Source organism: Dermacentor albipictus, chromosome 7 (genome assembly GCF_038994185.2).
Source record: "Dermacentor albipictus isolate Rhodes 1998 colony chromosome 7, USDA_Dalb.pri_finalv2, whole genome shotgun sequence".
Classification (NCBI taxonomy): Eukaryota; Metazoa; Arthropoda; class Arachnida; order Ixodida; family Ixodidae; genus Dermacentor; species Dermacentor albipictus.
The window spans coordinates 112239466-112264681 of record NC_091827.1 but is presented as its reverse complement, the minus strand read 5'-3'; the positions used below and the strand labels follow the sequence as shown (position 1 = coordinate 112264681).

At 44.5% G+C, this 25216-nt stretch overlaps 1 protein-coding gene across 1 annotated transcript in view; it reads right to left on the bottom strand.

Annotated features, from left to right (window-relative positions):
- The window catches only part of LOC139047583 (uncharacterized), a 135056-nt gene extending 113045 nt beyond the window's left edge, over window positions 1-22011 (bottom strand). Inside the window, exons 1-4 of the mRNA XM_070521438.1 lie at window positions 21878-22011; window positions 18325-18385; window positions 13605-13804; window positions 13407-13505 (exon numbers count right to left, since the gene is read on the bottom strand). Coding sequence (XP_070377539.1) covers window positions 13407-13505; window positions 13605-13804; window positions 18325-18385; window positions 21878-21895 — 378 coding nt within the window. The 5' untranslated portion in view covers window positions 21896-22011. The remainder of the gene's footprint in view (window positions 1-13406; window positions 13506-13604; window positions 13805-18324; window positions 18386-21877) is intronic.
- Between the last annotated feature and the right edge of the window lie 3205 nt (window positions 22012-25216).

Below are 25216 nucleotides of genomic sequence, written 5' to 3'. Positions count from 1 at the left end.
GTTTGACGCTTCGAAAACTTTTGTTGACCTTCAATGGCCCCACTAAACTGAGTGTGATATATCACTCCGACGACCAAAACAACTGTTCGTTTTACACGCGTTCATAATTGCTTCTTAGTATTTTTAGAGAGCGCTTGCTGCTTTTCCCGCGCGTAGAAGACGTACATGTAAACAGACATCGCGTACACTGAAAATCAGGCACGTACCCAGGATACTTATTCAGGGGGGGGCACCACGCCCATCATCATCATCATCATCATCATCATCATCATCATCATCATCATCATCATCATCAGAATCATCATCATCATCAGCAGCAGCAGCATCACCACCACCACCACCACCACCATCTTCATCATCATCTTCATCATCAGCCTGTTTTATGTCCACTGCAGGACGAAGGCCTCTCCCTGCGATCTCCAATTACCCCTGTCCTGCGCCAGCCGATCCCAACTAGCGCCCGTGAATTTCCTCATTTCATCGTTCCACCTAGTGTATTGCCGTCCTCGATTGCGTTTCCCTTGGTACCCATTCTGTATGCCTAATGGTCCAACGGTTATCTAACCGGCGCATTACATGACCTGCCCAGCTACATTTTTTCCTCTTGATGTCAATTAGAATATCGTCTATACCCGTTCGCTCTCTGATCCAAAGCACTATCTTTCTCTCTCTTAACGTTATGCCTTGCAATCTTCGTTCGATTGCTCTTTGCGCAGTCCTTAACTTGCTCTCAAGTCTCGGCCCCATATGTCAGCACTTGCAAAATGCACTGATTGCACAGCTTACTTTTCAATAATAATGGTAAGCTTCCAGTCAGGAGCTGGCAATGTCTGCCGCATGCGATCCAACCTATTAACGCGATAGCGTTAAGGAGCTCGTGTCGCAGAAAAGCCGGTGTCGTCGGCGTCGGTGTCGTCGTCGGGTGTCGGCGTTTGCGGCGTTGACCGTGAGCGATAAATCACGGCAGGCGCTTCATAAATAAAAAGCAACTTAAAAGATTGGCCATGTGGGAATCGAACCTGGGTCTCCGGAGTGTGAGACGGAGACGCTACCACTCAGCCACGAGTTTTTTTTTTCTTTATTGACCACTCAGCCACGAGTTCGATGCTTCCAAGCGGTGCAAACGCGCCTCTAGTGAATGCGGTGTTGCCTTCGAAACGAGCCGTGGAAAGTTATAATGCGGTGTATATCGGTAATTATGAACATGTAACGTACAGAAGTCGCAATTACACGAGTTGCGAAGTGAATTTCCGCTGCATTTCTTCTGCGCTTTCCGCACACGCAGAGCCATCTTGCGGCAAACACAGAAGACTCCCTCCTCTCAATGCACGGCGCTGCCCCGACAGGAGGCGCGCCGCGCACGCATTGGGACCACTGCCAGGCGCGTCGCGGGACTCCCTCTCCCCTGACGACGCTTCGCCGTGCTCCCGGTTTAGATTACTATCTCTCTGCCCGTGCCGATCACGACGTTTGGCTGGCGTAGATCGTTTCCCATCCGAGACACCGAGTTCTTTGGTTCGTTCCGTTCGCTCAGGCGCACGTTTCGTTGCCGCGCCGAACGCTGCGTTGCTCGACGCTCACCGCGTGATAGGTGGGCGCTAAGTCCGATGCGGGGCGCATCGTAAGTGATTGCTGTGCCGTAGCGCATTGTCTTATCCCCTTGGCGGGTCGACGGGAACGCTGTCGCGTCCCACTCTTGAAGGCGAAGCTTAAGCGTCCTCCAATTTTTTTTTATTCTTCTGTGAATTTCCTTCTCATGATCAGAGTTCCGTGTGATTAATTGACCTAGGTAAACATATTCCTTCACAGTCTCTTGTGGCCGACTGGCGATCCTGAATTCTTGCTCCCTTGCCCAGTTATTTGTCATTATCCTTTGTCTTCTGCATAATAATATTCAACCCCACTCTTCTGTTAAGGTCTCCAATCATTTGTTGTCACTCGTCTGCGCTGTTGCTGAATAGAACAATGTCATCGGCAAACCGAAGATTGCTGAGATATTTGCCGTCGATCTTTACTCCTAAGCTTTGCCAGTTTAATAGTTTGAATTCTTCTAAGCACGCAGAAAATAGCTTTGGAGAAATTGTGTCTCCCTGTCTGACCCCTTTCTCTACAGGTATCTCCCTGCTTTTCTTGTGTAGAATTAAGGTAGCTGTAGAACCTCTGTAGATATTCTAACGCGAAAGACGAGTCAGTAAGACGAGACACTATTTACAGATTATATTTACAACAATGGTTGCAGCGCTGACCGGTTAGATTCACAGCGCGAGCCCAGTTCGTCGTTCCTCCCCTTTTTTGCAGTTATGGCGCCTACGCGCCTCGTTCAAACAAACAAATACCACACTCGTGTAGCAATATTTTCCAAGATTCTTACGTAAGCTTTCTGTACTCCTTGATTACGTAGTGCCTCTACGATTGCTGGTATCTCTACTGAATCAAATGCCTTTTCGTAATCTATATAAGCCACATAGAGAGGCTTATTGCACTCTGCAGCTTTCGCTATAACCTGATTGTTGACATGGAGGCGACCCATTGTAAAGTATCTCTTCCTGAAGCCAGCCTGTTACCTTGGTTGACGAAACCCAGTGTTAACCTTATTCTATTGGAGATTATTTTGGTAAATATTTTATTTAATACTGCGAGCAAGCTAACGGTCCCTTAATTGTTCAATTCTTTAACGTATCTTTTTTTGTGTGGATTAGTATAATGTCTGCATTCTTCCAGTTTTCTGAGACCCTCGTAGTCGATAGACTGCGAGGGTCTCAGAAAACGAGGGCGAGGGCGCTACATGACTCTGTTTGAAAATGTTAAACCGCATCACCTATTGGAATGCATTATTAACCGAACACGTTGGAGGCCAACACACGTGGTGGTGCACTCTGAGGGTTCCTTCATTAGTTTTCCTGCAAGAACTTCCTACCTTGCTCCCCCCCATAGCATTACAGGTCTCGGCAAATATACTCTATTCGTACTAAACATTTTTTGAGCAATAATAATCTGCCTGTGGAAGAATGGCTGTTGTTTTAACGCTCCACAAGAATGTAACCTTTTGAGTTTGACGGTTCCTGAACTTTTGTTGACCTTCAACAGCGCCACTAAACTGAGTGTGATATATCACTCCGACGACCAAAACAACAGTTCGTTTTACACGCGTCAATAATTGCTTCTTCGTATTTTTAGAAAGCGCTTGCTGCTTTTCCCGCGCGTAGAAGATGACGTACATGCAAACACACATCGCGTACACTGACAATTGTTTTGCAATGTCATTACTTTGAAAACATGTTTGCGTGTGGCGCTACATGACTGTGTTTGAAAATGTTAAACCGCAGCACCTAATGGAATGCATTATTAACCGAACACGTTGCAGTCAACACACGTGGTGGTGCGCTCTCATGGTTCCGTCATTATGTTTCCTGCAAGAACTTCCTACCTTGCTCCCCCCATAGCATGACAGGTCTCGGAAAATTTACTCTATCCACACTAAACATTTTTTGAGCAAGAATAATCTGTCTGTGGAAGAATGGCTGTTGTTTTAACGCTCCACAAGAATCTAACCTTTTGAGTTTGACGCTTCGAAAACTTTTGTTGACCTTCAACGGCGCCACTAAACTGAGTGTGATATATCACTCCGACGACCAAAACAACTGTTCGTTTTACACGCGTTCATAATTGCTTCTTAGTATTTTTAGAAAGCGCTTGCTGCTTTCCCGCGCGTAGAAGACGTACATGCAAACAGACATCGCGTACACTGAAAATCAGGCACGTACCCAGGATACTTTTTCGGGGGGGGGCACCACGCCCATCATCATCATCATCATCATCATCAGCAGCAGCAGCAGCAGCAGCAGCAGCAGCAGCAGCAGCAGCAGCATCACCACCACCACCATCATCATCATCATCATCATCTTCATCATCAGCCTGTTTTATGTCCACTGCAGGACGAAGGCCTCTCCCTGCGATCTCCAATTACCCCTGTCCTGCACCAGCCGATCCCAACTAGCGCCCGCGAATTTCCTCAATTCATCGTTCCACCTAGTGTATTGCCGTCCTCGATTGCGTTTCCCTTGGTACCCATTCTGTATCCCTAATGGTCCAACGCTTATCTAACCGGCGCATTACATGACCTGCCCAGCTACATTTTTTCCTCTTGATGTCAATTAGAATATTGTCTATACCCGTTCGCTCTCTGATCCAAAGCACTCTCTTTCTCTCTCTTAACGTTATGCCTTGCAATCTTCGTTCGATTGCTCTTTGCGCAGTCCTTAACTTGCTCTCAAGTCTCGGCCCCATATGTCAGCACTTGCAAAATGCACTGATTGCACAGCTTACTTTTCAATAATAATGGTAAGCTTCCAGTCAGGAGCTGGCAATGTCTGCCGCATGCGATCCAACCTATTTTTATTCTTCTGTGAATTTCCTTCTCACGATCAGAGTTCCGTGTGATTAATTGACCTAGGTAAACGTATTCCTTCACAGTCTCTTGTGGCCGACTGGCGATCCTGAATTCTTGCTCCCTTGCCCAGTTATTTGTCATTATCCTTTGTCTTCTGCATAATAATATTCAACCCCACTCTTCTGTTAAGGTCTCCAATCATTTGTTGTCACTCGTCTGCGCTGTTGCTGAATAGAACAATGTCATCGGCAAACCGAAGGTTGCTGAGATATTTGCCGTCGATCTTTACTCCTAAGCTTTGCCAGTTTAATAGCTTGAATTCTTCTAAGCACGCAGAAAATAGCTTTGGAGAAATTGTGTCTCCCTGTCTGACCCCTTTCTCTACAGGTATCTCCCTGCTTTTCTTGTGTAGAATTAAGGTAGCTGTAGAATCTCTGTAGATATTCTAACGCGAAAGACGAGTCAGTAAGACGAGACACTATTTCCAGATTATATTTACAACAATGGTTGCAGCGCTGACCGGTTAGATTCACAGCGCGAGCCCAGTTCGTCGTTCCTCCCCTTTTCTGCAGTTATGGCGCCTACGCGCCTCGTTCAAACAAACAAATACCACACGCATGTAGCAATATTTTCCAAGATTCTTACGTAAGCTTTCTGTACTCCTTGATTACGTAGTGCCTCTACGATTGCTGGTATCTCTACTGAATCAAATGTCTTGTCGTAATCTATATAAGCCACATAGAGAGGCTTATTGCACTCTGCAGCTTTCGCTATAACCTGATTGTTGACATGGACGCGACCCATTGTAAAGTATCTCTTCTGGAAGCCAGCCTGTTCCCTTGGTTGACGAAACCCAGTGTTAACCTTATTCTATTGGAGAATATTTTGGTAAATATTTTATTTAATACTGCGAGCAAGCTAACGGTCCCTTAAATGTTCAATTCTTTAGCGTCTCTTTTTTTTGTGTGGATTAGTATAATGTCTGCATTCTTCCAGTTTTCTGAGACCCTCGTAGTCAATAGACTGCGAGGGTCTCAGAAAACGAGGGCGAGGGCGGCACATGACTCTGTTAAAAGATGTTAAACCGCATCACCTATTGGAATGCATTATTAACCGAACACGTTGGAGGCCAACACACGTGGTGGTGCACTCTCAGGGTTACTTCAATAGTTTTCCTGCAAGAACTTCCTACCTTGCTCCCCCCCATAGCATTACAGGTCTCGGCAAATATACTCTATTCGTACTAAACATTTTTTGAGCAATAATAATCTGTCTGTGGAAGAATGGCTGTTGTTTTAACGCTCCACAAGAATGTAACCTTTTGAGTTTGACGGTTCCTAAACTTTTGTTGACCTTCAACAGCGCCACTAAACTGAGTGTGATATATCACTCCGACGACCAAAACAACAGTTCGTTTTACACGCGTCAATAATTGCTTCTTCGTATTTTTAGAAAGCGCTTGCTGCTTTTCCCGCGCGTAGAAGAAGACGTACATGCAAACACACATCGCGTACACTGACAATTGTTTTGCAATGTCATTACTTTGAAAACATGTTTGCGTGTGGCGCTACATGACTGTGTTTGAAAATGTTAAACCGCAGCACCTAATGGAATGCATTATTAACCGAACACGTTGCAGTCAACACACGTGGTGGTGCGCTATCATGGTTCCTTCATTAGTTTTTCTGCAAGAACTTCCTACTTTGCTCCCCCATAGCGTGACAGGTCTCGGCAAATAGACTCTATTCGTACTAAACATTTCTTGAGCAATTATAATCTGTCTGTGGAAGAATGGCTGTTGTTTTAACGCTCCACAAGAATGTAACCTTTTGAGTTTGATGGTCCTTAAAGTTTTGTTGACCTTCAACGGCGCCACTAAACTGAGTGTGATATATCACTCCGACGACCAAAACAACTGTTCGTTTTACACGCGTTCATAATTGCTGCTTCGTATCTTAGGAAAGCGCTTGCTGCTTTTCCCGCGCGTAGAAGAAGACCTACATGCGAAACACACTTCGCGTACACTGACCATTTTTTTGCAATGTTGTTACTTTGGAAAGATGTTGGCATGTGGCGCTACATGACTTTGTTTGAAGAAATTCGACCGCAGCACTTAATGGAATGCAATATTAACCGAACACGTTGCAGTCAACACACGTGGTGGTGCGCTCTCATGGTTCCGTCATTATGTTTCCTGCAAGAACTTCCTACCTTGCTCCCCCCATAGCATGACAGGTCTCGGAAAATTTACTCTATCCACACTAAACATTTTTTGAGCAAGAATAATCTGTCTGTGGAAGAATGGCTGTTGTTTTAACGCTCCACAAAAATGTAACCTTTTGAGTTTGACGGTTCCTAAACTTTTGTTGACCTTCAACGGCGCCACTAAACTGAGTGTGATCTATGACTCGACGACCCAAACATCTGTTCGTTTTACACGCGTTGATAATTGCTCAATCGTATCTTCTGAAAGCGCTTGCTGCTTTTCCCGCGCGTAGAAGAAGAAGTACATGCAAACACACTTCGCGTACACTGACAATTGTTTTGCAATGTCATTACTTTGGAAAGATGTTTGCGTGTGGCGCTACATGACTGTTTTTGAAGATGTTCAACCGCAGCACCTAATGGAATGCAATATTAACCGAACACGTTGCAGTCAACACACGTGGTGGTGCGCTCTCATGGTTCCTTCATTAGTTTTCCTGCAAGAACTTCCTACCTACCTCCCCCCATAGTATGACAGGTCTCGGCAAATATACTCTATCCATACTAAACATTTTTTGAGCAATAATAATCTGTCTGCGGAAGAATCGTTGTTGTTCTAACGCTCCACATGGATGTAACCTTTTGAGTTTGACGGTTCTTAAACTTTTGTTGACGTTCAACAGCACCACTATACTTAATGTGATCTATCACTCCGACGACCCAAACAACTGTTCGTTTTACACGCGTTCATAATTGCTCATTCGCATTTTCTGAAAGCGCTTGCTGCTTTCCCGCGCATAGAAGAAGCACGTACATGAAAACACACATCGGGTACACGGACAATTGTTTTGCAATGTCATTACTTTGTAAGGATGTTTCCGTGTGGCGCTACATGACTCTGTTTGAAAAAGTTTGACCGCAGCACCTAATGGAATGCAATATTAAGCGAACACGTTGCACTCAACACACGTCGTTGTGCGCTCCCATGGTTCCTTCATTAGTTTTCCTGCAAGAACTTCCTGACTTCCTCGCCTCGTAGCATGACAGGTCTCGGCAAAGATACTCTATCCATACTAAACATTTTTTGAGCAATGATAATCTGTCTGCGGAAGAATCGTTGTTGTTTTAACGCTCCACATGGATGTAACCTTTTGAGTTTGACGGTTCTTAAACTTTTGTTGACCTTCAACGGCGCCACTAAACTTAATGTGATATATCACTCCGACGATCCAAACAACTGTTCGTTTTACTCGCGTTCATAATTGCTCAATCGTATGTTCTGAAAGTGCTTGCTGCTTTTCGCGCGCGTAGAATAAGACGTACATGCAAGCACACTTCGCGTACACTGACAATTGTTTCAATGTCTATAATTTATTTATTTATATGTTTACAGATACTGCGATCTGAAATCATATCATAGCAGGGTGGGTATACATAGAAATATACGAGCTTGTAGACACATGGAAATCCATCACCTATGCAGGCATTTTCAGACATTGGTGAAGAATACATAACATACAAGAAAAAAGCACAGAAGCAGATAACTCAAACGAATTCATAACATTTGCAAGCATATTTCAAACATTGATAAGGAATTCTGGGTAACAATATGTGAATTAAGACTATTCCAGTCTGTTATTGTCCTAGGAAAAAAAGAGTATTTCAAAGAGTTATTGCGTGCCTTGATGGGAGTTATCGATAAAGCATGCCTTCGTCTCGTGTTATAACCTGATGAGTTAGTAAAGAACTTGGAAGTGTTAAACTTACAATGGCCGTTTACAAGTTAAAAGAGGAACGATAATCGACAGATACGGTTGCACACAGTCACCGGGGGTAAACCACAGCGCCCTACGAGCTCACTAAGAGACGCGCTGCCGTATGAACTAAAAACAAACCTATCAACCTTGTGCTGTACACGTTCCAGTTATTTATTATTGGTTAAAATGAATGGGTCCCGAATCATCATCATCATCATCATCATCATCATCATCAGCCTGGTTAAGCCCACTGCAGGACAAAGGCCTCTCCCATACTTCTCCAACAACCCCGGTCATGTACTAATTGTGGCCATGTCGTCCCTGCAAACTTCTTAATCTCATCCGTCCACCTAACTTTCTGCCGCCCTCTGCTACGCTTCCCTTCCCTTGGAATCCATTCCGTAACCCTTAATGGCCATCGGTTATATTCCCTCCTCATTATATGTCGTGCCCATGCCCAATTCTTTTTCTTGATTTCAACTAAGATGTCATTGACTCGCGTTTGTTCCCTCACCCAATCTGCTCTTTTCTTATCCCTTAACGTTACACAGAGTGAAAACTAAATACACTATATTAATGGGCGACTTCAGTGCCAAGGTATGTAAGAAGCAGGCTAGAGACAAGGCAGTGGGGGAATATGGCATAGGCACTGGGAATAGCAGAGGAGAGTTATTAGTAGAGTTTGCGGAACAGCATAATATGAGGATAATGAATACCTTCTTCCGCAAGCGGGATAGCCGAAAGAGGACGTGGACGAGCCCTAACGGCGAGACTAGAAATGAAATAGACTTCATACTCTGCGCTAACCCTGGCATCATACAAGATGTGGACGTGTTCGGCAAGGTGCGCTGCAGTGATCACAGGACGGTAAGAACTCGAATTAGCCTAGACCTGAGGATGGAACGGAATAAACTGGTACACAAAAAGCCGATTAATGAGTTAGCGGTAAGAGGGAAAATTCCAGATCAAGCTACAGAACAGGTATTCGGCTTTAACTCAGGAAGAGGACCTTAGTGTTGAAGCAATAAACGACAATCTTGTGGGCATCATTAAGGAGTGTGCAATGTAAGTCGGTGGTAGCTCCGTCAGGCAGGATACTAGCAAACTATCGCAGGAGACGAAAGATCTGATCAAGAAACGCCGATGTATGACAGCACCTAACCCAACAGCTAGAATAGAACTGGCAGAACTTTCCAAGTTAATCAACAAGCGTAAGACAGCTGACATAAGGAAGTATAATATGGATAGAATTGAGCCTGCTCTCAGTAACGGAGGAAGCCTAAAAGCAGTGAACAAAAAATTAGGAATTGGCAAGAATCAGATGTATGCGTTAAGAGACAAAGCGGGCAATATCATTACTAATATGGATGAGATAGTTCAAGTGGCTGAGGAGTTCTATAGAGATTTATACAGTACCAGTGGCACCCACGACGATAATGGAAGAGAGAATAGTGTAGAGGTATTCAAAATCGCAAAGGTAACGACGGAAGAAGTAAAGAAAGCCTTGGGAGATATGCAAAGGGAGAAGGCAGCTGGGGAGGATCAGGTAACAGCAGATTTGTTGAAGGATGGTGGACAGATTGTTCTAGAGAAACTGGCCACCCTCTATATGCAATGCCTCATGACCTCGAGCGTACCGGAATCTTGGAAGAACGCTAACATAATCCTAATCCATAAGAAAGGGGACGCCAAAGACTTGAAAAATTATAGACCGATCAGCTTACTGTCTGTTGCCTACAATCTATTTACTGAGGTAATCACAAATAGAATCAGGAACACCTTAGACTTCTGTCAAGCAAAGGACCAGGCAGTATTCCGTAAAGGCTACTCAACAATAGATCATATTCACACTATCAATCAGGTGATAGAGAAATGTGCGGAATATAACCAACCCTTATATATAAGTTTCATTGATTACGAGAAAGCGTTTGATTCTGTCGAAACCTCAGCAGTCATGGAGGCATTACGGAATCAGGGTGTAGACGAGCCGAATGTAGAAATACTGAAAGATATGTATAGCGGCTCCATGGCCACCGTAGTCCTCCATAAAGCAAGCAACAAAATGCCAATAAAGAAAGGCGTCAGGCAGGGAGACACGATATCTCCAATGCTATTCACAGCGTGTTTACAGGAGGTATTCAGAGACCTGGATTGGGAAGAATTGGGGATAAAAGTCAATGGAGAATACCTTAGTAACTTGCGATTCGCTGGTGATATCGCCTTGCTTAGTAACTCAGGGGACCAATTGCAATGCATGCTCACTGACCTGGAGAGGCAAAGCAGAAGAGTGGGTCTAAAAATAATCTACAGAAAACTAAAGTAATGCTTAACAGTCTCGGAAGAGAACAGCAATTTACAATAGGCAGCGAGGCACTGGAAGTCGTAATAGAATACATCTACTTAGGGCAGGCAGTGACGGTGGACCCGGATCATGAGACAGAAATATTCAGATGAATAAGAATGGGCTGGGGTGCGTTTGGCAGGCATTCTCAGATCATGAACAGCAGGTTGCCATTATCCCTCAAGAGGAAAGTGTATAATAGCTGCGTCTTACCAGTACTCACCTACGGGGCAGAAACCTGGAGGCTTACAAAAAGGGTTCTACTCAAATTGAGGACGATGCAACGACCTATGGATAGAAGAATGGTAGGTGTAACGTTAAGGGTCCCAAATAATTACGGCATATTCCAACAACAGGCGAATGTAGGAATTGTACGCCAGTAAACGAACACCAGACGTAGATGATCTCAGTGAGCGCCTCAAGAAAAGCAGTTTACGCAAAGAATTCGCAACAACAGTATCTATGTGCTTCGTCCAGGAAAGCTCATTGGTTATACATAGGCCCAAATATTTGGACTCTCTTACCTCTGATAGAGATACGTTGTCAACATTATTTGCAAATTGAAGAGGTTCTTTCTTATGTGTGATTCCCATAAACACAATTTTTTCAAACTTAATAGACTTGTGCCATTGTTCGCACCAAGCAGTGACTTTTGCCAGGTCATTATTTAGACGCACCTGATAATCAACTGAAGATATCCTTTCATACAAAATACAGTCATCTGCGTAAAGTTTCACGTAAACTGAAAGTTCTGCGACTATGTCATTTATAAATAGTAGAAATAAAAGTGGTCCCAAAACTGATCCCTGGGGGACTCCAGACGCAACCTCTGTATTGTTGGAAGAAGTATTGTTTAAGGTGAGAAATTGGTGTCTGTTAGTAAGATAGGCTCTGATCCATGTAAGTATCTGTTCATTTTTTATATAATACCCTAATTTATGGATTAATTTGTTATGTGATACCTTGTCAAATGCTTTACGAAAATCCATGAACACAATATCTGTTTGCTTCCCTTCATTAATTCCCTGTGCGAGATCGTGAACAGTCACAACTAATTGAGTACATGTAGAAAACCTATGCCTGAAACCATGCTGGACATCTGTAAATGCCTTGTGCTCTTCTAAGAAACCTAACATATGTTTATGAATTATATGCTCTAAAATTTTGCACGATGTAGATGTAAGAGATACTGGTCGGTAATTGTCTATGTGTGTTTTTTTCCCGGATTTATGTAAAGGTTTGATTTCGGCCGTCCTCCAGTCATCCGGTAGGGAACCATCGCGTAAGGATCTCGTGAATACGACATACAGGTACTTAGTACCCCATACCGCATTACGCTTTAAAAAGGCGTTTGATATTTTATCTGGTCCTGGTGACTTTTTGTATCAACGTTCAATAGCAAATTAAAGACGGCGCTCTCTGAAATGACTACGTCAGATATAAAAGGAAGCGATATAGAGAAGTTGGGAAGGCAACCGTTATCTTAGGTAAATACCGACTGGAAGAATTTGTTAAAAGCCGAACAAGCGACAGCCCCATCACTTACACATTTGCGGTCTATCATGAACCCACTTGTCCCCGCAGGGGCGTCTGCGTCAGCAGCCGTTTGGTGTGGTGCGACACCACGTACCTGAGCACACGAGGCTTGCACCCTCCCGCGTGTAGCCGTGCGCGGCTTAGCCGTGTCTGGGGAAAAGGGGATCCTGGGGGTTGAGCCGATGCTCGGTGTTTGGATCTTTAAGGCCCCCCGGCGGAGGCAACACACCTCCTCGGCCTCTGCTTCACATAGACGGCACCCCGGACTGACCCACCCGGGGGAAATCGATAGTCGCCTCTTCCTGTCTCTCTCTTCTCAAACCTTCGTCTTTATCTCTCACTTTTTGATCTTTCCTGTCTTCTCTTTTCCATTTACTTCCTTTTTCCACGGCGGCAAGGTTTAACCTGGGGTATGTATCCAACCTTGGGTATGTGATATTAGGCTATAGTGGCTACGTACAGCTGGCGTCTGCGTTTCCTCCCGGACTCGAGGGGTCCCCTTGTTGGGCTCGGTGGTGGGCGGCTGGCGTAGCTACCGAAATAAATGAATTCTGCATGGTTAATACGTCATTCCCCCCACTCTCCCATCGTCCTCTTTCAAAAAGAGGGCGCACCGAAGAAACTTTTCAACTATTCAGCCAGCACAAAGAAACTTTCCCCCGCTACCATGTAATACACAGTCAAGATCCTGAAAAGACAGTCAGAACTATCTAATCTTTCATCGTAGCTAAATGCCTTACCGACACACTAGGTGCTGGCTACAAAGTGACGAAACTAAGCAGTGACGACCTTCTTCTTGAGGTCCGCGACACTCTACAGCATGGTAAACTCTCTAATCTCTCAGCATTCCGTAATGTGACAATCACTGTTACCCCCACCGATCACTGAACACGTCTAAATGAGTCATCTCTGACGAAGATCTGTTGAACCTAAGCGAGGACGAGCTCCTGGATGGCTGGAAGGAACACAATGTCATTCAGGTCCAAAGAATAAAGATCAAGCAAGACAACCAAGATATCCCAACTAAACATCTAATCCTCACGTTTGCGTCCAGCGTTCTACCAGAAACCTTAGAAACAGGATATACCAAACTGCGTCCATACATCCCAAACCCCCGAAGATGCTTTAAGTGCCAGAGATATGGCCATGGTTCGCAAAGTTGCCGTGGCCGACTTACCTGTGCAAAATGTGGTGAACACGAACACGAATCCAACAACTGTAATGGCACACTCCACTGTCCCAACTGTGACGGTGGACATGCAGAATACTCTCGAACCTGCCCCACATGGAAAAAAGAAAAAGATATAATCACAATGAAAATCAAAGAAAACATTTCATTTCAAGAAGCGCGGAAACGTGTTTCCTTTTTCCATACCTCAGGGTATGCTGGTGGGGCGCGCAAGAGGGCAACGCCACAGCAGACTCCGGCTCCGGCCCAGCCTACAACGAGTGTGGTTGCGGCCTTGCCACCAGCCACCCTGGCGTCAGCAGCCAGCGCTGCTGCGCCTTCCCCGGTGGAGGGCCCATCGACCTTTGGGTTGGTGGCCTCCAAGGCCCTGCTTTTCCAGGCAAGGCCTAAGGTGAAAACACCCCCCTCATGTGAGCGGAAGTCCAGCGGCTCGAAAGAGTCGATGGACACAACCCCGAGCCAGAAGGCGCATGTAGCGCCCGGGAGCGGCGCGAGTCTCGCGACCGCTCCAAAAACGACACAACTCGTACCATAATCACGGGGTCTGAAAAGGCTCCGTAATTCATTTCTCTGACTTGACTCCTCTTGACACACAGCACAAAAACACGAACAATATGGCTACACAAATAATACACTGGAACGTTAGAGGTCTTATCCACAACCTCGATGACAATAAAAAACTCTTACACACGGATAACCCAAAGGTGATGTGTGTTCAGGAGACATATCTTAAATGCACACACACAAACTTTCTTTGTCAGTACGTCATCTACCGTAAAGACCGCAGTGAGGCGAATACCTCGTCTGGCGTTGTAGCAATAGTTGTAGACAAGTCCGTAGCTTGTCACCAGGTCGCCCTTCACGCGCCCCTTGAGGCAGTGTCGATTCGGGCAATTCTTTTTATACATTGATCACTGTGTGTTGCTTATACATATCCAATAATTTTCATCTGGAAAAAAGTGATTTTCCTAACCTAATTGTCCAGCTTCGGACCCTTACATACTCGCAGGTGATTAAATGCCCACCACACCATGTGGGGAGACTCGCGATGTGACACGAGAGGCCGTTTCATTGAAAATTTTCTTCTGAACTCCGGTGCATGCCTCTTCAACAAGAAGGAGCCAAATTATTATAATATCCATAATAATTCATATTCATCAATAGACCTGTCTATTGGCTCGGCTTCAATTTTCCCGCACTTGCAATGGCGTGTTATAAAAAATCCCTATGGAAGTGATCACTTTCCTGTAATGTTAAATTCAATGCCTCAACATGAATGCCCCCTACATACACCCCGGTGGAAACTAGCCTCCACCGAATCGAATGATTTTAAGGAAGCAACGTACTTATCACGAGATCTCATCGCTGATCTTAACATAGACAATGCTGTAGCACATTTTACTTGTTTTATAGTCGACGCAGCTGAAAAGTTCATTCCCCAAACACAAGGTCTCTCTTGTAAAAGACGAGTACCCTGGTGGAATGAACAGTGCAGACGGGCGCGAAAGAAACAAAACAAAGCGTGGTGTTTGCTGCGTCGCTCCCCGACTACAGAAAACCTTATTGAATTTAAACTGGCAAAGTCACAAGGGAGGCGCACGCGGAGAGAGGCAAGGAGAGCTAGCTGGAAGAGGTTTCTCTCGGGTATCATATCCTACACTCAAGAAACTAAAGTTTGGAATGGTGTAAGAAAGATAAAGAAGCTACAAATCCACCCTCTGCCCTTAGTGGACGACCAAGGGACTACCTTGGAGGACCAGGCGAACGCTCTGGGCGAACATTTCGAACATGTAACAAGCTCTACACGTTACACAAAATCATTCCTAAAATGTAAACACTTAGCTGAACTTAAGACACTTGATCTTACATACCGTCCGGATGAACCATACAACCGTCCTTTTAACATTGCCGAGGTTAAAGCTGCATTGAGCACATGTAGAAGCTCTGCTCCGGGAGCAGATAGAATCATCTATGAGATGATTAAGAACTTACACGAAGACACACAAATGACACTTCTGGCAATTTTTAACTCTATTTGGGCTGCCGGATACCTCCCATCATCATGGAAGGAGGCTATTGTTATTCCCGTCTTGAAGCTGGACAAAGACCCTTCCTTGGCGGCAAGTTATCACCCGATAGCTCTTACAAGTTGTCTTTGTAAGCTATTCGAAAAAGTGATTATTCGGAGACTAATACATTTCCTTGAACTGAACAATATGCTTGATCCCTATCAGTGTATCTTCAGAGAAGGGCGGTGCACGACTGATCATCTTGTACGCATTGAAGCAAATACCCGCGATGCGTTCGTATATAAACAGTTATTCTTATCGATATTCCTCGATATGGAGAAGGCGGGGATGGGCATCCGTGGAAATATGCTAAACATAATAGAGAGCTATCTGTCGAAACGTACTTTCCGCATGAAAATCGGCAATGTATTGTCGCGACCTTTTATACAAGAAAATGGTGTACCTCAAGGAGGTGTGCCTAGCTGCACACTCTTTATCGTGAGAATGAACACCCTCCGTGCTTCATTACCACAAGTCATATTTTATTCTGTTTACGTAGATGATATACAAAGAGGTTTCAAATCCTGCAACCTTGCACTGTGTGAGAGGCACGTACAACAGGGCTTGAACAAAGTATCTAAATGGGCAGACGAAAACGGATTTAAAGTGAACCCTAACAAAAGTTCTTGTGTGCTTTTCACAAGAAAGAGTAGCCTCGTTGCAGATCCCTATATCCAAATGCATGGCCAGCAAATCCCTGTGAACAAAGAGCACAAGTTCTTAGGTATAATACTTGACTGTAAACTAACATTTATTCCACATATAAAATAACTCAAGGTGAAATGCTTAAAAACAATGAACTTACTGATAATTTTATCCCATACAACATGGGGCAGCGACAGAAAATATTTGATGAATCTTCACAAAAGCCCGATTCGATCACGATTGGACTACGGTGCCGTGATTTATCATTCTGTAGCCCCGAGCGCGCTAAAGATGCTAGATCCGGTTCATCATTTAGGAATCAGACTGGCCACTGGCGCTTTCAGAACAAGTCCCATTGAAAGTTTGTATGTCGAATCAAATGAGTGGTCACTCCATCTCTAGAGAACCTGCATCAGCCAAACATGTTTCCTGAAACTGCACTCTAATCATGAACATCCGTGTTCTAATACCCTAAACGATATGACACATGATACACTCATTCGGAATCGTTCCTCTGTAAGAGAGCCCTTCTCACTTCGAGTGAGGGAGCTTAGTGTTGAAATGGATGTCTGAATCCTCAAACATCGTCTAATGCCTCCAGCTAAGCTGCTACCTCCTTGGGAGTGGCAGATTATACAATGCAATATATCTTTCATGCAAGTGACAAAAATTGGAGGACGCTTAAGCTTCGCCTTCAAGAGTGGGACGCGACAGCGTTCCCGTCGACCCGCCAAGGGGTATAAGACAATGCGCTACGGCACAGCAATCACTTACGATGCGCCCCGCATCGGCCTTAGCGCCCACCTATCACGCGGTGAGCGTCAAGCAACGCAGCGTTCGGCGCGGCAACGAAACGTGCGCCTGAGCGAACGAAACGAACCAAAGAACTCGGTGTCTCGGAGGGGAAACGATCTACGCCAGCCAAACGTCGTGATCGGCACGGGCAGAGAGATAGATAGTAATCTAAACCGGGAGCACGGCGAAGCGTCGTCAGGGGAGAGGGAGTCCCGCGACGCGCCTGGCAGCGGTCCCAATGCGCGCGCGGCGCGCCTCCTGTCGGGGCAGCGCCGTACATTGAGAGGAGGGGGTCTTCTGTGTTTGCCGCAAGATGGCTCTGCGTGTGCGGAAAGCGCAGAAGAAATGCAGCGGAAACGCACTTCGCAACTCGTGTAATTGTGACTTCTGTACGTTACATGTTCATAATTACCGATATACACCGCAGTAGAACTTTCCACGGCTCGTTTCGAAGGCAACACCGCATTCACTAGAGGCGCGTTTGCACCGCTTGAAAGCATCGAACTCGTGGCTGAGTGGTAGCGTCTCCGTCTCACACTCCGGAGACCTGGGTTCGATTCCCACCGGGCCAATCTTGGAAGTTGCTTTTTATTTATGAAGCGCCTGCCGTGATTTATTGCTCACGGTCAACGCCGCCGACGCCGACACCCGACGCCGACGACACCGGCTTTTCTGCGACACGAGCTCCTTAACGCTATCGCGTTGAAACACGCTCCAGAGATTGAAATTCAAACGCATTTCCGGAAACTCCGATACAAACACGCCTGCACGGAGTTCTACACAGACGCATCGAAGTCACGCGAGGGGGTGTCATATGCAGCCGTCGGCCCATCCTTCTCGGAATCCGACGTACTGCATCCGGAAACTGGTATCTCTACGGCTGTGGCCTACGCAATATTGTCGACTGTGAAGCATACAAGGAAATCAAAACTAAAAAAAATCACTTATACATATGGACTCCCTAAGTGTTGGGAAGGCTTTGATATCGTTCTGTAAGCACAAAATTCCTGTTATAATTAAACTCTATTACGTCTTATGTAAAGCATATGTATCTAACCAGCATGTGATATATGACCTGGCACCCAGCATATATGCTGGGTGCCAGGTCATAGGGCCATCGAAGGAAATGTTCTGGCGTACCAGATGGCCACGTCGGTTGCATGGCATTCTGCTAATCCAACCGCTGCAGTTCCTGTCATAGATCTGAAGCCCTTCTTACGGAGGAAACTACGGAACCACTGGGAACGCCTATGGGACAGGGAAACAAATAATAAGCTCCACGTGATAAAGCCACAGTTAGGATTCTGGCCCTCTGTAACAAAATCACGCCGAACAGATGCCCTATTCTGTCGTCTCAGAAAAGGACATACATTTGGCACGCATAACTATTTACTCACTGAAAATAATCCTCCAACCTGCGCTAGATGCGGGGAGAGGCTGACCGTCCTCCACGTCCTCCTGGAGTGTCGGGAAGCCGCATATGAAAGAAAGAAACATTTTCCCTTAGCATACCGGCAGCACATCCCCCTTCATCCTGTTATGTTACTCGGCCCAGAACCTTTATTTGACACCAAGGCAGTCCTAAATTTTCTGAAAGATGCTGTCTTGCATGTTTTAGCCCCACATGTTCGTAGCGGGTCCTCTCTTCAGAGGATGCCACTGTGATAGCTTTTTCGTATAGCACATGCCTCTAGGCCCTTGTGATTCAAGGGCTCGGGCGAGGAAGCAGTGCTCCAAGTAATTTCACCATCCTATAATTTTCTACTTTGCATCATTCTTCTGCGATGGATTTTAATGTTCATAGTATTCGACATTAGTCATCGCCATAATTTTATAGCACGTAGATTTTACGCACTTTACAGCGGCAATTTTTAGGCCAGTTTACAGCCAAGTCACATCTCCATAATACATCGTCAACGTCACCACTTGTCATGGCGCTCTTTGGCGAAACCTGGCCCTTGCGCCATAAAACACCACACATCGTCATGAACCCACTGGTAGAAGAATATTAAGGTGCCATTTGGCGCCAGAATCTCTAGGGAGACGTTTTAATAAACGAAGGCATGATCGTTCCGTAATATGTTTCTTTGTCGCGAATTATTTTCTGTTTTAGTTGTTCTGAAGTGCCTTCTACAATGGATTTTAAGGTTACATTTGTTCTTGCTTTCACTTTAACCTTTTAACCCTTCGCTGTCAGCGTAACCTCTCGAGAGAAATCCATGGGTTACGGTGCACAGAAGATTTTGCAATTGTGAGAACGAATCGTTGGATACATTCAGAGACAATTCCCTAAAAGAAAGCCACAAGTCCTTTACATTGCAAGTGCTGTTTCTGAAGTCATCAAAGTAGAATGCAAGCATATCCAGAATAGATTCATCATCAGAACGAGAAAAATTGGGAAACAAATGAACACCGTTTCTGTGATCAGGGTAGACATTTGACAAGCTCAACAAGACAGCTTTGTGATCAGAAATCCCGTTTGTGACTTCACAGGTTATCGCATTTCGGATGGCGCCACTTACAAAAAATAAGTCCGGAATCGAGCCTACGGCTCCCTGTACTCTCGTGAAATTATTTACCATTTGCAGTATGTCAAACGTGAATACAATATCAAAGATGGTGGCATCAATATTGTGAGCAGAATGCAATGAAAAGGTGTGCCAATCAATGTTTAGTAAATTAAAGTCCCCTGCCAGTAGTATTCTGTCATCTGATTTTACATGGCAGTGAATATATTCCCTTGAGTTTTCAAGTACAGCAGCAGAAGAGTTTGGAGGCCTATAAAGAACACCAAGGATGAAGCGGACCTTGTCGATGTATGCTTTGCAAAAGACAGCTTGAATATCTTGCGCATCGGGCATACTAAAAAGTTGCATTGATGATTTGTACAAAATGGCCACTCCTCCACCTCTTCTATCACGGTCACCCCGAAATACCTTATAGCCCTTAGGAACAAACTCACTGTCAAATATTTCACTGCTCAGCCACGTCTCTCTAAGCATGGCAACGTCTGCATCATGTGAGAACAGCATGCCCTCAAGTACTGCGGCTTTATTGACGACGCTACGATAGTTTATGTTTAAGATTTTGAATGCAGGGCTGGTCTATTTGTGGTGTCATTTATGGTTCTTCGGGAGTTTATACCGTTTGTTTTTTGCATTATCCCATCCAAACATATCACCGTTAATGCTTAACTTATTAAAAAGCAGCTTAACGTTAGAACCATAAACCTTTTCCTGTGATGCGCTTCCCCATAATGTCTTTCTGACATCACGAATTCTTTTCGAGTAGTCATCGCTGATTGAATATTTTGAACATTTGAATTTCGGGCATGCCTACATTATTAAAGTCTTCTCTCGGTAGTCATGTAGATTTATGATGACAGGACGATTCCTGTTTGATTTCCTACTTACTCGATGGCATCTTTGCATGCTTTTTATCGAAACTCCAAGTTTTTCGCTAATAATGTCCTTTGTTATTTGATCCGTAAGTTCAGTTTCTGTTTCCCTTTCCTCTTCTTTTATGCCGTAAATAAGAAAGTTATTCCTATGACTTCGATTTTCCAAGTCGTCAGTTTTAGTTAACAGGTGGGATACAGTGGCTTCCAGTTTATTAATAGTTGAGCACGCGTGCATTAGTTCTGCTTTTACGGTCTTTATAGTTGCCACCTCGTCTTCCAAATGTTTTATTCTCTCGGTAAAACCATCTATTTTTTTCTCAAAAGAGCCCTGTTTTGCAAGAATGTCAATGACAGATGATTTTAGGGAACTTTGACCTAATAGAATCTGCTGGAGCATTTCCCTTTCAGTCGTGTCTGGGCCTGGGTTTGATTCAATATCACCGCATTTTAAAAGATCGTCTTGGGAAGAAAAATGGTATGCACAAACACTCTTTATACGTAGTGGGCTGGGCAGCAGCAACAAAAAGCGCTTCTCGCTTGGATAGCAGTAGGCCGATAAGTAGTTACTAACCTGCGCAATGAAGCAAAATGGGTTATTGGGCATTGTGCCTGAGGTGCTGCTGCCAAGCCCACTGGTTGCAACCAGCGATGGGAAGCTTCTTATATAGGGCATGGTGTCCCCGTGATGTGACGTCACCGTTGACAGCGCAGGCGCAGACACGCTTATGGAAGTCATGATGAGGTCGTTGATCAAGCAAAAATTAGCTCGTGCTGGATGCTCGAAGCCAACGTCATGTGCTTGGTAAGACGGAGATCGGGTGAATCCTTCACCGAGATAAAGCGATTTTGCGGGCAGCAAGAGGGTCAAAACCTGCGCAATGAAGCAAAAGGGGTTCTTGAGCATTGTGCCTGAGGTGCTGCTGCCAAGCCCACTCGTTGTAAGGATGTTTGCGTGTGGCGCTACATGAGTCTGTTTGAAGAAGTTCGACCGCAGCACTTAATGGAATGCAATCTTAAGCGTGCACGTTGCAGTCAAGACACGTGGTGGTGCACTCTCATGGTTCCTTCATTTGTTTTCCTGAAAGAACTTCCTACCTTGCGCCCCCCATAGCATGACAGGTCTCAGCAAATATAGTCTATCCATACTAAACATTTTTTGAGCAATAATAATCTGCCTGCGGAAGAATGGCTGTTGTTTTAACGCTCCACAAGAATGTAACCTTTTGAGTTTGACGCTTCTTAAACTTTTGTTGACCTTCAACGGCGCCACTAATCTGTATGTGATATATCACCCTGACGACCCAAACCATTGTTCGTTTTACACGCGTTCATAATTGCTCATTCGTCTTTTCTGAAAGTACTTGCTGCTTTTCCCGCACGTAGAATAAGACGCACATGCAAACACACTTCGCGTACACTGACAATTGTTTTGTAATGTGATCACTTTGGAAAGATGTTTGCGTTTGGAGCTACATGACTCTGTTTGAAAAAGCTCAACCACAGCAACTAATGGAATGCAATATTAACCGAACACGTTGCAGTCAACTCACGTGGTGGTGCGCTCTCATGGTTCCTTCATTAGTTTTCCTGCAAGAGCTTCCTACCTTGCTCCCCCCATAGCATGACAGGTCTCGGCAAATATACTCTATCCATACTAAACATTTTTTTGAGCAATAATAATCTGTCTGCGGAAGAATGGTTGTTGTTCTAACGCTCCACATGAATGTAACCTTTTCAGTCTGACGGTTCTGACTGACTCAGTCTGATTTTGAGTCTGACTTGTGTTGACCTTCAATAGGGCCACTAAACTGAATGTGATATAACACGCCTACGGCCCAGACAACTCTTCGTCTTACACGCGTTTGTGTTTGCTTATTCATATTTTATGAAAGTGCCCTTACACTGGAGCACTTATCCTGAAGCATTTGTTGTTATATCCAACGAAAGGCGAACGACTGTCGTGTTTTCGCGGGCACGCGAGCTGGCTGACACACGATCTCCCTTGTATGGCCTTCGTTGCTGCTCGCTGGACGAATCACATTTCTCTGTGCTGTGCTGTTACGCGATATTGAGCGCGTGCACGGTGGATGAACTCCGAGTGAAAAAATAGAGCGCTCGCTACGCGTTCTTTTAAACTGCGGCTACCTGTTCTCTTAGCAGCACAACGGTGGAATCTTCGCTCAGCGCGCGTGAGTGCTACATTGCCATGTTCGGGGCCAGCTCCGTACAGTTGAAGCAGAACGTTACGCTACGTTTCGTTCTCTATTGCCCCAAGGGTAAAACGCGCATTCTACTTTCTCTGAGAAGGACCGAGGTAAAAGGGCATTTCACTCTCTGCTTGGTGACGAAGTGAACAATGCATTTCATTCCACTCAACATTCTAGGAAAGTAAAACAATGCTTTGAAGAATAAAGCGGCCGCTTCACTCCTGCGATACCCTTCCTAGTTTTTAGAGTCTACTAGTATTTTAAGTTCGGACAGTATGAATCATTAACGTAATAACACTCTTGTGCAGATGTCCGCTATGCGAATCTGTCATCAATAGGCCTCGCAATGGAGGCCGAAAATCAGCGCCACCTGAAGATTGTAGAAAGTGATGCGCTTCAATAAAGTCTGCTATACAAGATAAATCAGTTGAATTAGGCATGTTTGTAGTCCATCCACGTTCAACCAAATGCGTTATAACGATATAATGGATGCAATAAAATAAATAGCTCCTTAATTGTTCAATGAGATCCTGGTATGTCAACATCGTTCAGCAGGTTAAAGTGTCGTGCCAATGAATAAACCGAACTCAATACATCTCCGAAAGCGCGAAATAGCATATCTCTGCGCAGTAAAGCTTTGCGCGCTTGTGTAGTTCTGCTTAACACGGGCTTATACACTCGTTAGGCTCAGCAATTCAAACCTCCTGCATCGAATACGCCGTCAACACTTGCTTTTCGCAGCTCCACATAGCCTGGTGCATCTAATCATTGGTATGGCCTTCGAGGCCTAACCATTGCCATCTCGGAGGCTACGCCTAGCTGCATAGATTGTGCGGCATGCTGCTGTAAGATAAGATTGCCTTTTTCACATGCTGAAGATAGTTTTGCTGCTTTATACAGCTTTAGCAGTAGTAGCAGTAGCAGCGCAGTAGCAGTAATTCCTCTGCTGAGCAGTATTTAAATTCTTAACGATTTGGCAAATATATTCGCATGTCTTAAAAACCCACTTGAGCTCTATTATCACAATATCAACAGTTCCAACTCGCATGAACGAATGCGGCTCTCAAGCCATTTTGTGCAAACATAATATTGTTGAGGATTGTTATTGTCATGACAATTATATTTTATTGTTCTGGGCTTGATAAATGAACGGACCTAGAATTCTTCCTTATCTGCTTTGGCGCCCCTCAAAGTTACCTTCACAATCTTTCTTCATAATATTCGAACGTACAAAAGACAAAAATAGGCTTCACTTAAAAGTACATACATACTGTTAAGAAAATCAAAAAGCGACTTCTAAAAAATATATTTTTTCACAGAATTGCAGGAGTGAATACAGGATGTCGCAATTCTTGTATGTACAATATGTTTTATTTTGTCTAGCACAGCCTAATGTTTTTAATAAGTGTATACACGCTTATATAATTTTCTTTTTTTTTCGGCAGATGCTATTTGCCTGGGAATCAGGATGAAGGAGAGCGGAAATTTGACCGTCATGTTTAGTGGAACTTCTATTACGACGACGCGCTCATGCACCCACAATGTGTCTACTGCTAAAGTACTCTTAAATAAAAACATTAAAAAGTAAGGAATTTCAAAAGCATATAAATATGCAATATACATTCACCTTCGCTATCGGTAGCATCTATAAAAAGAGAACAAAATACTTTTAGTTCAGAGTAAGGTGTTCGTAAGAATTTTTCCCATGAAAAGCATTCATCGTAGCTATCAATTATTTACCTCTCCCTAGAAAAGGTCTCATTGTCACAAGGAGTGAGTGCATCAATGGGACATTTTTTTTTTGTTTGCGGCATATCAATGAAAATAATCTAAAGCCAACATATAAATGCATGCAACTTCCTTTAGTACAGGTGCAGCTGGAGTGCACTAGCGCACGTGTCCTATCACTAAATTTGGGAATAGATATAAGGCAAAGGACCATCAAGTAGCTCAACGGCATCTGGAGCTCAACTCAGGCCTTCAAAATCAGCAAGGCACTGACAGTGCGCACACGTTTCTTCTATAGCGCGCTGTGATTGCCCCATGTGGCTTTCTTTTTTCTTCGGAGTACTAAACATTGGAATTTGTTACCAGACACATATGTCAAATCACAAATGGGCAGTATATTCTTAGAAAGTCTTAGTCGTATGGTGAGTTTCGTAGTGCAGCCAACTCGGCGCAGTCTTGGTTAGCCTTTCATTTATCCTTTTTCTCTTCTCCCTGATGTTATGGCTTCATTTTCATCTCGATCCGTGTATGACTTCTAGGTCTCACTTTCTTCGTTCCCTTATTTTTTGCATGCATTGATATACTCGCAGAATTCTAACGCCAGCCTATGGAATTGGGACCACTAACAATGGAAAATAGGTACAGACCATGCCATCGGAAACTACGGGGGTTTCATACATGTGAAACAACAGCTACGTGTTTGTAAGTTGGCGACGTGGCACCGCCTGACTTTCCTTTTTATTGCACTCACCGTGGTTTTGATCAGAATTCCTAGGCTATACGCAGATTCATTCCTGAAGCATATGATCCTGAAGAAAGCCCAACGCCAGGTCAGGGTGCACTTGGGAGGATTTTAACTACTGCATCCCAGCGTTAGTGGCAATCGAACCCTTGACCTATCGCAACTAAAGTTAGCACTGCACAACTATCACAGAGCTGCGGCATTCCTGTAGG